Source organism: Gopherus evgoodei, chromosome 9 (assembly GCF_007399415.2).
Source record: "Gopherus evgoodei ecotype Sinaloan lineage chromosome 9, rGopEvg1_v1.p, whole genome shotgun sequence".
NCBI lineage: Eukaryota > Metazoa > Chordata > Testudines > Testudinidae > Gopherus > Gopherus evgoodei.
Genome location: NC_044330.1, coordinates 11,691,683 through 11,707,941, shown reverse-complemented (window position 1 = coordinate 11,707,941; position 16,259 = coordinate 11,691,683). Strand labels below are relative to the sequence as shown.

General features: G+C 42.3%; 1 protein-coding gene across 3 annotated transcripts; it reads right to left on the bottom strand.

The window, feature by feature from the left end:
- Positions 1-328: 328 nt before the first annotated feature.
- On the bottom strand, positions 329-16,251 carry MRPL47 (mitochondrial ribosomal protein L47). Of its 3 annotated transcripts, XR_004001873.1 has the most exons (8): positions 16,123-16,251; positions 12,501-12,646; positions 11,781-11,841; positions 10,992-11,088; positions 9,731-9,861; positions 6,621-6,716; positions 2,753-2,918; positions 329-2,703 (listed from the first exon to the last, which is right to left on the bottom strand). XR_004001873.1 is itself a non-coding variant. In XM_030574347.1 (7 exons), exons 1-7 carry the CDS (start codon positions 16,206-16,208, stop codon positions 2,804-2,806), a joined length of 732 nt encoding a protein of 243 aa, XP_030430207.1. In that variant the 5' UTR covers positions 16,209-16,251; the 3' UTR covers positions 329-2,803. The 3 variants fall into 3 exon arrangements, 2 of the variants coding, with proteins under 2 accessions (XP_030430207.1, XP_030430208.1); XM_030574347.1 differs by having other exon boundaries at positions 329-2,918; XM_030574348.1 differs by lacking the exon at positions 12,501-12,646 and having other exon boundaries at positions 329-2,918; positions 16,123-16,210.
- Positions 16,252-16,259: the final 8 nt, after the last annotated feature.

The window sequence follows — 16,259 nt, the reverse complement described above, 5'->3', positions numbered from 1 at the left end:
AGAAGTGATTTCATTTCAGTGAATATTTGGCATAGACCGTGCTTTCCACCTTCAGAGGTATGAGAATGCAGTTAGCTTGGACAACGTCTGTGATCTAGGTTAGTAGTGTCCTCGTTTTAGAGACTGGGAACCCGAGGCAGAGAACAGTGACTGCCTAAAGCCACGAAGGAAATTTGTGTCCAAGCTTGGTTTACAACCCAAAACATGTGGCTCTGTTCTGTATTTAGATTCCACCCCTACCATAATGAAGTTTTGGTTCTGAATTTTAAAATTCCTGTTAGAAAAGCACTGTGCCCATTTGTTCTTTAAACAATTAAAAATGGCCATATGAAAGCTCTTGACACTTTAATAATGATAAACCAATACCATAAAATAGTCATGCAGAAAATAAATGAACACAGCTAGCCAATAACTTAAAATCAAAATGCTCCATCTCCAGGAACAGACCCCTTAACCTCGTCATCGGTTTGGGCTATTTTGGATCAAAGGAGAGAACAAGTTTCAGGTTCTCAGGGCTGTTGGCTGCTAGCACTGGCCTCTCTCAAAACAAGGCTGGATCCAACTCAGGTACCTCTGACTGCAACTGCAGTATGGCATAGAGAGAGGGGTGATTGTTCTGGCAGTCATGGTAGGAGAAATAAACTGATTAGGAGAAACTTAAATGGTGAAAGTAAACAAGACTCTTATAACTGTACAACCACATTCAAGTGCCATCAGTGAAATGTCAGGATGTATCGGATATATGTTGGCAACAGGGCAAGGAGAAAATTAAGTTGACTTATAATTACTCCCTAAACTTAAGAAGGAAAACACTGATGCAGAATGCCAGAGCCTGTTTATGTGTATAAATAATGGAATAATTTATATTCCTTTATCAATTATAGAGTGAGGGAAAGCCCATTGTAAACTTTCCTCTAAGGAAAAAAAAAATTTTAGTGTGACTAAAAAAATCACTCGTCTGCAAAGAGTTAACTCCTGCCTTTCCCAGAGCAAAAACAATTTCAGCTACTTAAATACAAACCCCTCTCCACATTTTTTGCTGTTTATCCTTTATGCTGCAGGGGAATATTTAGGAAGGCTAATATTTTCTCAGGTATTTGATTGCTTTTGTAGGTGGTAGTGTTAAATGTAGCTAGTTTTGTGGAAGATTATGTTTGTAAACAGCGATTCTGCTTTAATTTTGTAAAAGATTCAATGAGTGGTTATTGGTATGCAATTCAACTCCTGTTCACTGTGAAACCGAGTACTAAAGATAAGTAAGATCTTATGTCTTACCTACTCTATCTATGTAAAAGTAGAGTTTCACTTAGAGACAGAAAAAAGTTCTCTTTGGCATTGATTGGGACAATTATTTGAATCCACTGCATATAACATGGTTGAATCTAGCCACATCTGTCCTTTCCTTCAAAGCTACTTCTTTCAAACAGATACTGCTAACTGCACTCTTAATTTTTAATTTATTTCTTAACTAAACATTCTGGAAGACCAAAAGTGTTCCACAAGTGCAAGTCAGGTGCATTGAATGGTTTTGTAATGGAATAATTGCCTTCTGTACAGATATAGCTTGTAGGCATCTCAAGTTATACACATTTTCAATGCTGCAGAATTATAGAATTCAATTGTCTGTTGATTAAGTCTCCATAGTAGATCCTGGCATCAGTTGCATTAAATTAATTCTCAATTGACAGCTAACAAATGCTTCTACTACAACCATATGAAAATATTTCACTTTTCTAAATATCTTTATTAATAGGGAAGAGCTGGGTACTGCTATGTACATCTTAGTATACATCATACATGAAACTACCTAAACTTTAATTACAAATAGGAAATAGCAAAGTTGTCCATAAGTTGTTACTTAGGTGTCAAGTGTTGTGCTTCTAATAATGCAAATATTCTGAAGAATATTTGAAAGCTTTCCCCTGTCAGGAGGGCTGCAGGCTCTAATGTGATAAAGCAAAGAGCCAGTCACTTACAAAAATAAGTATAGGGCTATGTTAGAAAATGTGAACATTTCCACTGAATCTACCAAAGACAGCACAGGCTAAATTCCTGGTTATCTTCAAGCTACTCCCTCCTTACTAAGAAAACTTGGACACAGCTATCAAGCCAGATTTAAAATTAATTTGACTGAGAAGTTCCCTATCTAATTTACCATTGCTTTCAGTAGAGATGTTGCTCTTGACCTTTCTATTCCTCTCCCTTACCTACTTGATTTTACAACTAGGTGGTCAGTTTACCTCTATAATTTGCTGCCTAATGCAGGTGTTATTTTGTTGTACTTAAACAGAACAGTCCAGTACATTGGACAGCTGCTATAGCTTGTATAATATGCTACGCCAAGTGTTAAGTGCAAAAAAAGGGAGAGAAGACCTCTTTCTTAAAAGCTAAAGCAGACACGTCTACAACTGCCTTGATTGCAGTCTGTCTTGCAGATGTTTTTTTACTGTTAAGCATATACAGTTCAGCTTTATAGTAAATGACACGTAATAAAATTTTCAGCACCTGGTTGATAAAATATTACTTTTCCAGAAATCAGTTAAATGACTCAGTACAAATTTATATTGTTTTGCTCTGAAGGTCTCTCAACCCAGATATGAATTTTATTTTTAGGGTTGAGGAGCTTTATTTGGGCAGGGAAAAAGAAAGATAAAAGGGGAAAAAAAACAAAAAACCCTCACAGGCAGCCGTGTTCTTTATCTGCTGCCCACTGAAAATATGTTCACACTACATGCCAGTCACCTGTAGGATCTTAAGACTACTGCAATAAAACTGTTACTTGCATCATGCTTCCAGCTTGATATTAATTCTGTGATTGTGCAGCAAGGTGAGGGAATTTCTTTTGTAAAAGGAGCTGTTTCTTTTTTTCTAAGCTTTTCATTCTTGCTTGTTTTTTCAAGTGTTGTTCTATTCTGAGTCTGTAATGAAGAAAAATAAGCATTACTTGTTAAATTTCATTATAGCCCAACACATTTCTCCCAGTCATATCACTTATGCCTAAAGTTTGAAGATTTTTTTGTATCACTTTATTGAATTTCCTAAGACTTTCAAACTGGGCAATTAGTTTAATTTGGCAAGCTGACTTCTGTTAACAAGAGTTCACTTAACCTGGGAGACTCAAGTGCAGCAATCAACATCATGAATTTGTATCAGAGGCTTATGCTGGCTTCAGGACCTGGGCTCAGGTAATACTGGTAACAGTTGCTATGATGGGCAGAAGCTGGAACTAATGAGCAGAAAGGAGCCCTACTTTATATTAGCAATAATGCACTAGGCCAGTTCCCCACTGCTCCAAGTTTTATGAACACACACCTTTTATTCACAGGGAAAAGTAAGTTGTGCCATAGCTCCAACATGAGAAGTATATTTCATGCAAATTGTATCCTTAAATGCTTGACAGTAATACAAGTTACAAGATGCCTGGCATATGTATGAAGTATAAATGTCTGAAGTGAACAAATTAAGAGGGCAGCAATGAAAAATAAAAGGAGAAAATAGGCTCCTAGGGGGAAATACCTGATGTCGTTTTTAGTTTAGAGAAGCTGCAGAGAAGATGTTTCTCCAGTTAATCACCCCTCTGAACCAGGAAACAGAAATCATGATTAAGAAATCATGGGGCACTTGCTGGAGGATTCTCTGCATCTTGAGGTCTTCAAACCACAATTTGAGGACTTCAATAACTCAGACATAGGTTAGGGGTTGTTGAAGTGGACGGGTCAGAGTCTGTGGCCTGCACTGTGCAGGAGGTCAGACTAGATGATCATAATGGTCCCTTCTGACCTTAAAGTCTGAGTCTATACCAGTTGCTGACAATGGTTTTCAGTAACTGGTGCCCCTGAACTGCTAGTGGAAATAGAACAGTTTAACACTAGTGCAGAACTCATCTCTTAATCATGATTTCTGTAACTGCTCAAGACAGTTTTGTCCCATCTTCACTAGCAGATGAGCAGTTTAACAGGAGTACTGGGGGCCAGTGCTGACAACGCTGACTTTTCCAGTGTAAACAGGTCTTGAGTGGAAGACTCTAGAGGGGCAACAAGATGCATGATGGATTCCTACAAGTGAATTTTAGAATTGTACCAATAATTCTTTACGGCTCCTTTGACTCTTGTCCTCTAGCAGAAAATTAGAGAGACATCCAAACCACCAGGTCTTTGCTGTCATGCACTGGGATCTCTCCAAACATGCTTTTCAATGCAAAATTAAGGGGAAGTGCCAGCATGGATTTGTGGGAGAAAGTTAGTAAATTTAGTCAACTGGAGTACATTCCCTACACAGTGTTTAATAATGAAACAATGGACATAACTGGTTTATTTCAAACAAGCACTTGATACTGTAAATACAACAAATTAACAGTTCAAAATGAAGTAGCAACCGTGAAAGGAGTTAAAAGTTGTTGCCAGTAGAAATATAGTCCCAGGTCAAAGTAGTAAGCAGGAACTGGATTAAGCTGCTTTGTGGTAGGATGCAATGGGAGATCTTTTCTAGTGACTAGACAGGAGGATGTTTAGATGGATACTAGCAAAGCCAGAGAAGAGGCACCTAAAGTAGTCCAGACAGAAGGATTATCAAGGCATGTACAATGGATAGGGTAGTCAAGACAGAATTTTGTATAGGAAGTGAAAGGTTTTAGCAATAGCCTGAATGCAAAAGAGAAGTCCAGGGACACTGAGGTTGAGAGGCTGGTGCATGGGAAGGACCACAGAATTGACCATGAGAAAGAAATGAGGCCATAGCTCAGGTGTAGAGGAAGTTCAGTCTTTGCCATCTCGAGTTTGTCAGACAGTTGCAAGCTTGACTAGAGGGGCAGCGACTGGGATGGAGATTATCATAAGGCTGAGTGAGAAGAGAAGGGACCAAGAATGGAACTCTGGAGTAATGTAAGAGTGAAAAGGAGAGGAGATGAAGCCACCAAGGGAGATACTGAAGAACTAGCCAAGCAAGGAGTCATGAAAGCATAGAGGAGAGAAGTGAGGATGAGGGGGTAGGTGACAGTGGCAAAAGGAGCAGAAAAATAGGATGGATTCAAGCTCTTATAATACATGGTCAGAAAGAGGCCACTGGTTACGTTAATGAGAGCAATAACAGTATTAACTTTCACTGCTTTTAGCAGAAATATTCAGCAATTGTAGATACAGTAGCACAGTTTTTTCCTTCACTTTGAATCCTACAGGTAAACAAGTGTGTGGTGTGTGTGTGTGTGTGTGTGTGGGGGGGTGTTAATAGGAGAAAATATCTTGGTTGCTTTGCACATTAAATAACTTAGGAGTACAGAAAAGTTTTGCAGGTGGATAAATTTGACTGAAAATGGGACCAGAAAAGAGTAGAGCAAGCTGCAATTCAGAATGACTGATAGATGAGGCTTATAAATGGCTAAATAGCCCATGCAGCTCAATCTGCAGAAGTATAACAAGGAAAAACATTTTGTAATCTACATGCAAACAATACTAATTACAGATGAGTGTGAGACATAGGAGTGATTATGCATCAGAACCATCTGCATAATATCTGGCAGCAGTAAAAAAGCAAATGATCTCGGGATTTTACCAGAGATGTTGAGCATAATTAAGCAGCTGGTGTTGTGGAACTGTTAGGCAGATCATAATAAATAAGGTAACATTCAGAATATTATATGCAATTCTGGGTCAGCAGGGTATGCTGAGATGAGAAGGTGCCACTGAAATCAACCAAAATACCATACAACTTAGTTTGTATGAAAGAAGCTGCACAAAATTTCAAAATGATCAGATTATGGGTTATGGTTATACAAACTATGGACAGACTGAAGTTTATTAGGAGACTAGAGGAATGCTCTTAATAATTTTATCATAATTAATATGCATAGCATCAAATGTAGGGCAGGTGCTTTGTGCAAATCATCGTCTTTGGAATTCTAACACTGCGTGAAACTATAAATTAGAATGCAGGCAGGGTTGACTCATTCCTTCATCTTTCCAAAAGAAGCAAGCTCGCGTTCCATGCAGTATGCTTTGTGGGCGGTCTTTGAAATTGGTCTTATCATTGCTCTGTGTATATTAAAGAGCCAGGGCACTTTCAAAAGAATAAAGATTTGCCCTGGTATACATGGCTCAAATTTTACCATCACACAGTTAGTGTGCTACACACCAACCCTGGAAGGGATTCATTCATATTATTGGTAAAGTCCTTTGGGATTAAAAGCGCTCTGTAAAATATTACCAGCCAGAGTTTCTTTAAGCAAAGTCAGACCCAGAAGATAAATGGTGACAACTTCAAGAAGCTGGGATACAGCACATGACACCATGTCAACAGTTACTCAGCTGTACCCAGAACCAATTATATACTAGGAATGTGACTTAATAGCTTTGTTTATAGAACTGGGACCTCTTACAGATGTGCTTAGCTTTAAACAGGTAAGTAATCCCACTGGTTTCAAGGAGACTATGCACATGCCTAAACTTAAGCATGCAGGATCAGGGTCAAACAGTTTTTGTTCGGTGTCACCTCTTCTCCATCCTGTAAAGGAAAAAAATAATCCACAAGCTAGAAAAAGCAGTAAGACTGTCCTTTACAAGGTGGGAAGAGCTAGACTGGTACACAACAAACAGGGTCAGATCATTTTCTTTTCCATTTCAAATTACCTGATGAAATGTTTCACGTGTGGCAAGTAGAAGAATTTCCTCCTGTTGTATTTTTTGTTCAGGTACCAAGGTATCGGCCACTCTTTGGACTTGTACCTGTCAGTGACATACAAATTGGTTACAGTATTATCCAGAATTTAGATTGCTGCTTCTCAGTTAATGCATTGTAACTAAGCTGCTCTTTTTTGTTCCAGGGGGCAGGTACTGTGGTCTAGTCCAGGGGTTCTCAACCTTTTCCTTTGAGGCCCCCCTCAACATGCTAGAAAAACTCCACAGCAGCGGGGGGGTGTCTTAAGGCTCTAGACTTCAGCCGCTGGGTATGGGGGAGCTCGGGGCACCAGGCCCCTGCCCCATGGGGTGCCGGGTGGTGCTCCATAAGCGTAGTTTGACTTCCATTTTAGGGAGTCAGCTCTGCACGGCAGGGTCCAGGGAGGGAACATCACCTCCACTCACTGACTCACCTGAGCATGCCACCCAGCTATCTGGGTTGCAGGAGAGGGGTGTGCAACCAAAAATTATAACTAAAAAAAGGGGTGGGGAAATCAGCTCTGAATACTGCTCAGGGGGTAGCTAGGGGCTGTGTGCAGGCAGGAGGGAGGAATAGCTCAGGGTGCAGGGAAAGGAGTAGCAAAAAGCTATGTGCCGGGTAAGGTTCCCCTACTGCAGTTGCTGCTCCCTGAGGCCTCTGCCGGTCCTGTAGCTGGGTCTCCCTGCCTGGGCAGTTCTTACAGACTGTGCGAGTAGTCAAAAGGGGCTGGGAGCTGAGGACCAGCTGCCTTGCACACTGCACTGGCTGTGGCTCCCAACTTGGCAGGCAGTAGCATAGCTAGGGGGGAGTGATTAAAAAAAGGCGCCACCCGCTGCGGTGCTTTTATTTTACTCACCCAGCGGCGCCCCAGGTCTTCGGTGGTGGAACCTTCACTCGCTCTGGGTCTTCGGTGGTGGGACCTTCAGTGCCACCGAAGACACCCGGAGCGGGTGAAGGCCCTGCCACCAAAGACCCGGAGCACTGCTGGGTGAGTAAAAGCGCCGCAGCGGGTGGCGCCTTTTTTTTTTTTTTTAAATTGCTCCCCCTGTTGCCTCCACCTGGCTACGCCACTGCTGGCAGGGAGCAGGCCTTGGGGGTGTGTGTGGAGGGGGTGGGTGGGTGGAGATGTCCGTGGGGCTGCCCCACGCTGGTTAAGGCACTGCAGTTTGAGGAGTGGGGGAGACAACACCCCTCCGTGCCCTCCTCCAACTCCACCCAGCCTTTCTACCCCATGGGATGCTGGGGCTCACAGACCCCTGACACCAGCTTGTCGCCCTGCAGGGGTCCGCACCCCCTCAGCTGAGAACTGCTGGTCTAGTCAGTAGACCACAGGACTGGTAATTGAGGTTCTCTTCCCAGCTTGTTGGTTGACCTTGGACAAGTCACTTAAGCCTCCTTAACTCAGTTTTCACCTCTGTAAAACGTGGATAACATTTATCCATTTCTATGCATGCCTTGAGCCCATGGAATGGAAGGCACTGTATAAATGCAAAGAATCAGTGTTCAGGTTTCAAAATGTTACCTTTCAAAAACAAACAAAACCAACCCCCCCCCCCCCCAAATTCCATAGCAAGTCTGTTTGCAATTTTAGATAAATCAATTGGAGTATGGTGTCCAAGCACTTTACAAGAAAGCTGCAGCAGGAGCAAAAGGGTTAAATAACAACTAAACTGTTTTTTTAAAATACCAATGTTGCACAGGGATGCATCAGATACAATACAGCTTGCAGGAGTGGAAGAGAATTTTGCTCCATATACCTAGTACAGTACAAGTTTAAGCACAATGATTAATGTACTCAGTACTCTACCAAACAGCCATAGAAATGATAAATGAGTCCAATATTCACTGCTGTATTCTCTCCACGGGAGTTTCCCTTTCTTTCTCCATCTCCTCCATACTTCTCTCACTCCAGTGTAGAATACAGAAACTGTTCCTCAAAATGCTATTACAGTGAAGGTAAAATTTTGGCCCTATTAAAATTAGTGGCAGTTTTGCCATTGACTTCAGTAGGGCCAGGATTTCACCCTGAATCTAAGTTTACTGGAGTTTACTGGATATAGTCAACTTTAATTTACAGAGATTACAAACAACAATTTAGAATACCTGTCAACGACGATAGGAGATCCTAAATCCATCTACATGTAGTCTTATTTACACTGTAAGTCAGGGATCGGCAACCTTTGCCAGGACGGTTTGTTTACCTGCCATGTCCGTGGTGGGTTTGGCGGATTGCAGCTCCCACAGGCCAATGGGGGCTGCGGGAAGCTGCAGGGGCCGAGGCTTTTCCTGACAGGTCACGTGCCAAAGGTTGCCGAACCCTGCTGTAAGTCCTATAGTTTTTGGAAGACCAGGTTACGTAGTTGCCCCTGAACACTAGGGTGGCCACTGGCCAGGTGCCAGTTTTCAACTGGAAAGTCTGGTCAAAAAGGGGACCTTAAACTTCCTGGTTACTAAGGGAGGAGTGGGGAGGCGGAGCAGGGGAGCATGATGGGAAGAGGAGTGAATGAGGGGCAGAGCCTCAGGGGCAGGGGACGTTCCCACGCTCCTGCTGGAGTGTCCGGTTTTTAAAGAATACAAAATTGGCAAACCTACTCAATACAGTGGTCTTGCAATGCAGCTGAGAAAAGTCCAAGTCTATAGCACAACGTGGAAACATTTTGAACTCATCGACACAGAAAGACTGAACCATATTTCAACCACATCAAGGGACTACCATGTTGTAACCAGGTCCCCCAATACTGTAAAACTTTGAATCTAAATGGGAACACGTTCTATTCGCTGTTTATCTGGTGATTTATCCATGGAATTGCAAGAGAGTGGTTACTATCACCTCGGCCCAGCTAACTGCTTAACAAAGTTGCCAGTGATGAAACACATCCCCAAAGTTATTAATATTGTTTAATAAATTCTGCTTTTCTCTTCTAGATGGTAGATATATCTTGCTCTTGATAAAGTTAAAAAGATGCTTTTTCCACAATAGACATGTTATCTGACTCTTTTTCTGTAAGGTGTTTCTGTTTTTGATAGTACTAATACTGCCTACAGCTCTGCACATATAGAACAGTAATCCTCTTTCCCATACCAGTAAGTGCGTCCTAAAAAGTCATTTCTCCACTCGCCAGGTTGTGGGTTTTCATGGCCTGTTTGTAACAGCCGCAGAGCAACTTCTCTTTCTTTAATAACTAAGTCTATTCTTCCCATAGACTTTTCCACCTGAAAACAGAATAACCATTTCAACATCAGAGGGGTAGCCATATTACTCTGGATCTGTAAAAGCAGCAAAGAGTCTTGTGGCACCTTATAGACTAACAGATGTATTGGAGCATGAGCTTTCGTGGGTGAATACCCACTTCATCGGATGCATGAAGCCACAATGCTGGCTATTGATCTGTGCATAAAATAAGGATCTTTTAGTTAAGGCGGCAGCTGGCTAAGGCTCAATCCAGACAATGAGTTGATGCTGGTAGGTTGTGGAAAACAACTGGAAATATGCAGATTTTATCTGCATTTCTGACAGACTTCATAGGAGTGGTTTGTCATGCTGGTTGGCAACTTGGGGTCTCAGTTGCCATTAGATGATCAGAGATCAGCAATGGCCAAACTATAACTTTTGACCAGAAGCTTCTCAACATTTTTCCAGCTAAAAACCTTGTTACCATGATTCATGTGTGAGTAGATGAAGTCTGCAAAGTTAAGATAGGGAGAGAAATGAGTAGGCAAACAAGGTCAGAAAACTGACAGCAAATGTTAGAGAAGGAGACACTGAAAGAGGGTCAGAGAAATGTGAAAAAACCAAGAGGTCACAGGTTCGTAGAAGACCGGGGAAGATAGAGAACGAAGGAGTTGAAGGCAGCAAAAAGTTCAAGGATAAGAATATGGGCGGGTTGCAACTTGGGCCAGGAAAAGATACCAGAAATGACTGTGAAATCAATTTCAGTGGAATGAAAGAGGTGATTTAATATGAATTTGATTTAACATAGAATCATAGGAGTGGAAGGGACCTCGAGAGGTCATCTAGTCCAGTCCCCTGCACTCATGGCAGGACTAAGTATTACCTAGACTATTCCTGACAGGTGTTTGTCTAACCTGATCTTAAAAACCTCCAATGATGGAGATTCCACATCCTCCCTAGGCAATTTATTCCAGTGCTTAACCACCTTGACAATTAGGAAGTATAGGAGGTGAGAAAGGCTTTGGAACAAGTTAACTTTTACATTGCTACCCTACGCAAAATGAATCCAGGAACATTAGTCTGGGAACCGTCTTTTACAGGTTTGCAAACATTGCATCTTTCACACACAGTTTACCTGCAGTGATGTTTTTAGCTTATATGAAAAAGTTACCTTTTCTAATCGTTCCGGACTTGGCATAGGTAAACTTTGTCGCTTTGCTTCTTGCTCTAGAGTTAAAAGCATGTTTTTCTCTTTCAGTAGGACATACCTGAATCAAAGAACGTAATAGTACAATAAGGTCAGAAATTAGATATAAGTTTTAGTAGTAACATGCTTGTAAATTCACTTAAATAGTGATTCTCAATTGCTGGGATTACACAATTTTGTGTCTGGTACTCTGGGCTTCCAATGTCAAGTTAAAAAAACTGTTTTTTTGTTTAATTCCTTGCCTATGCTACTTAAGTTGTAGTTTTAAAGATCTTGCAATTCTAACAATTTGATTTACTTTTAACAGGGCTTTTTCCTCTGTGATTTCACAGCACTTTACAAAGGATGGGTAAACACCATTATTTCCTGTTTTACAGTTGGAGTAACTGAGGGACACAGGACTAAAGTCATTTATCCCAAGCTCACATAGTCAATGGCAAAGGTGGGAATTAGAACCCCATGTGTCTTAACCCCTAGTCCCATCCTCTGTCCATGAGACCACACATTTTTATATAAACCTTTTAAAGAACATCCTTAACTGATGGGCCAAGTTGGACTGTTCTGCACTGGAGCCCAATTCACCACTTCTTCCTGCAATACACTATACATACTCTACCAGAATTAAAGTCCCAGTACAGGTTAGAGTGTGCACAACTGAGTGGGAGATTGGCTAATACAGCCAGCCATGTCTTTCATATGAAAACTGGCACAAGTGCCCCAAAAGGATAGGAAACACTGCACTAAAACACTTACCAAAGTTTGTGCAAATCTTCATTACTCTTGTTTCTTAGGTGTTTTGCATGCCACTCATCCCCTGTAAAAACAACAGCAACAAAAAACAGTGATTTCATCTAAACACGATCCATTTTCTGAAAAAAATATTTCCACCTGCACACCATGTTGATTCCTTGGAAAAAATGTCAAATTACAATCACCAATTTTTGAAGGTTTTTCCTTGTAGATGACATTGAAATACTGACCAGACCCAACCCTGCTTAGAAAACAAGACCATGTTCAAGTGTGAAAGAAACTGTGTACTGTTCCCTAATATTTGTAGGGGGAGTCCAGAGCCAGGGACAGTTGTAGGCAGAAGCAGGCAGGCAGGCAGGGAAAGGGGGGGAAGGGAGGGGGAGAAAAGAAAAGTAGCTTTATTTGAATAAGGAAAACAGTATTATCCCTGAAGTTCCTTGTTCAGTGTTAGAAGTGCAACCCTTTCTGTGATCTCGTCACATGACAATAAGGCTAAAGACTATATGCTGGGCTATAGGGTTTAGACATTTTGCCTCTGCTCTGCATGATAAATGTTCCACTTGTATTAACACAGGATTAAAATATAAAAGCAAATGAATAGACAAGATGTGACATGACATATTGCCACTAAATACCCTCTAAAATCCTGCATGTTAATTTGCATATTTTTAACAGCAGAAGTATATCAAAGACACCAAATCCAAAAGGTTAAAAATAACTCACCAGATTTAACTACAGTTTCTCCCCAGTTTTTTGGGTCATCAAAAAACTCCTCGAGTCCTTTCCGTGACAAAGTAGTATGGAGAAACTTACACTGATAGAGGGGCTCTACTTTAGTACTGTTCTTATGGAGCAGGTTCAAGGTTAATCTGCAACAAAGGTAAGAAAAATATATATTTGATTGGGGGAAAAAAGGAATCTGCTAAATATGAACTTTACCCTCCTTTCCATTTTCATGGACACCTTCCTATTCTGATTGTAACAAGTTTTCTGTTTGCCGATTCTCCAACACTACAGGCTGCAGAGTCCACTGGAGAGAGAGTCAAAAGACATGGGTTCAATTCCTGGTTCTGTCAATGTCAGACACATCATCTCTATTTTCATTTCCCTCTCAATCTTTGTGTGTCTTGCTCTCATTTGCTTATAAGCTTCCTGAGCAAGGGATTGTCTCTTATTACGTGTTTGAGAAATGCTGAGCACAAAGAGGCCCTGATCATGGTTGAGACTTCTAGGCACTACTATGAAAAAAATAAGTAGTAACTGGTAAAAACAGCATTTATGAAAAAAAAGAATGACATGCAGAAACAAGTACTGCATTTCATAACACTAATACTATGTGCAGGAAGACACCATTATTACAAAAAATGCCTAAGGACCCTTAATATCCACATGGAGCTTCTGTCTTTAAGGTATCACCTGTGGAAAACTCTAATATTAATTTGGAAATAACTAACTACTTCAAACTCTGTCAAGAACCTATTTTTCAACGGACTATAGCTACTGCAAACCTAATGTTTAGACCAGAGGTTCTCAAACTGTAGTCCACGAGCTCCATTCAGGTGGTCCGTGGATAGTTCCCTCTAAGATGCGCACCTGGGTGACCATACACAAGAGAATGAAGGGCCACCCACCTAATTAGTGGAGTTGCGCAGGCATGGCTCTGCTAATTAGGTGCCTGGACCCTGGAGAAGGGGCACATAAAGGTAAGGTGGTGGCCTTGGGGGGAATAAGGGGTAGATGGAAGGGGACAGTTGGGTGAGAAGAGGGGGTGGGGAGAATTTGCGACGTGCAGGGCTGCAGTGGCCAGAGAAAGAGGCAACTCTTCCCAGCTCCAGAGCTGTGGCTGTCAGCGGAAGACGGCTCTCCCTCCCAACCTCAGCTCTGTGGCAGGGGAGAGACACCCCCCCTCCTTCCCAGCCCCAGCCTGGGGGCTGCTGCAGTGGGGGAGAGAGGGAGAGACCCCCCTCCTTTCCAGCCCAGGGGCTGCCGTGGCGAGGGGGAGAGGGCACATCCATCACATTAGAAAGATAAGACTACTGATACTAAAATATGAGTTGTTTGCTTTCATTTCTAGAACAAAACACCCTTAATAATAATTTTTTTTGTATAGCGCTTCAATCCAAAGTGCTTTACAATAGTTAGCTAATGGTACAAACAAAATTTAAAGATCATTAAGTGGTCTGCCGAAACCCTCAGCAATTTTCAAGCAGTCCGCGGGAAAAAAAACTTTGAGAACCACTGGTTTAGACCATCAAGTTATCCTTCTCATAGTGACTAAATTTCATTATGCCCTAAACTGATAGAAAGGCCTGTGTGAAATGAGTTGGTTATATGTGTAGTTCTACTGAGCAAGTTCCATCACAGCTGGCACTCTTGTTGGCATTCTCAGCAGCAACTGTGGTAAAGAAACCAGACCTTTCTGATTTTATTGGCTGAACAATAAAGCAATGCCTCTGGCTACTAGCATGGAGAAAATGTTTGTTACAAACTTCATTATCCTGAAATGCAAGCTTTTAATTTACATGCCAAAATGTGCACTGGCCTGCAAAACTCCAAACTGGGAGACATCAATAGCAAGTCAGGGAGTCCCATATATTGATGGATTAATTTCTTTAGCCTGTAGTTTTTTCAAGTTTTGTTATTTCTGATGTCAGCCCACGTCCAGACTAACCCGCGGCATTGGCGGGTTAAAATCGATTGCTTGGGGATCGATATATCGCATCTAGTCTGGACGCGATGTATCGATCCCCGAGCGCGCTTACATCGATTCCGGAACTCCATCAACCCGAACGGAGTTCCGGAATCGACACGGAGAGCCGCGGACATCGATGCCGCGCCGTCCAGACGGGTGAGTACCTCGATTTTAGAAATTCGACTTCAGCTACGTTATTCCCGTAGCTGAAGTTGCGTATCTAAAATCGATTTTAATACCCTAGTCTGGACGTGGCCTCAGTTTACAACAATAAGGAGAACACCTGTTTTGTGTGGGATGGAAGTAAACGCAGGTCAAAAAATTAATGTAATCCCTTTTGGCAAGGTACAGCTGAGACATATTCCACAGTTTTCTGTAGCGTAACTCTGATTCCATTACAACAAGCTGTACTAAAATCTAAATGTGTAATTTAAATACATTGTTTTGAGATATGGATGAACGTTACTCAGATATTAATCTCTGTGAAATCTCACTAAGTACCAATCTGGGTTTAGTCAGAACTTCATCCTTCTAAAGAGAGGGACAAATTACCTGAAAGAATGAATGCATACGTAGTTTTGCTTTCTATATGGATATTAAAGACTGTATAATTTATTATTCAAGAGAAGAACTTTGCCCAATGGCAGTTTCACACTTGATTGTCCCCAGGAGGAGAATGAATTTCATTAGCACTGGGTGAAACTATTCCTTCATTACATAGCTAATAAACCAGATGTTGAAATATTATGGGGATAGGCACTTTAAGGACCTGAACAGGATTACTGAGGGACAATCTTCACTCATTAATATATTTTGCTTTCTGCCACCAACTCTCTATATAATGTTTTTCTTGAGTAATGTACTCAAATGCATGGATGCTAAATATCTAAACTGTATTCTTAAATTCACTCACCTAAATTCAGGTTATTGCTGATTATACACCATATGTAAAATTATGACTTTAAAAACAAACTTAGTATCTGTGAATAATCTAAGCACTATATCCAGATGTACACTCTCTTCTCAATCTATGTATTATATAACTTTTTTAACATTAGCTTTAATAAAAATGTTAAAGCTCTTTGTAAACAAACACAGACCAGATTTTGCTGTTATTTTGACAGTGGGTTGTAGAGACAGTGGCATTAGGAGCTGGGTTCTAGTTGGGATGAACCGCCCCAGGGCGGCTAGGCTCACCCCACTGTCGGGGCACTAATCCCAGGCCCTGCAGGCTCCGCTGGGAGGCTCCATCGGAATGGCCCCGGGTCTGCCACAAAGCGGGGCTATTTCGAACGAACACACTATGGCCCAACGGGCTCTTCAGCCTGTCAAAGGCCAACGGCCTCTTCCCTCAGCCGCCCCACCCATACAATGCACGGGCCGGGCCAACTCAACTCAACAGCCCAAGACACCCGCCCAACGCAGCCCCGCGGCCGGGGGGGGGGTCACCACATGCTCCACATCCCCTTCCCTCAGCCGCCCCACCCATACAATGCAGGGGCCGGGCCGGGCCAACTCAACAGCCCAAGACACCCGCCCAACGCAGCCCCGCGGCCGAGGGGGGGGGTCACCACATGCTCCACATCCCCTTCCCAGGTCACCTCCTCTGCCCCGCCCCACGGGAACCAGTTACCCCGCTCGACGGGCCCCTACCCGGAAAGGCAGGCGCCTGGCGGGGCCTGTAAGACTCCCGAGACCCTCACGGCGCTGAAGAAGCGCCGGCAAAGGGCAGCCGCCATGATACGCACAATGCCTTGCGCCACCGGCCGCTTCCGGCTGGGAGACCGGAA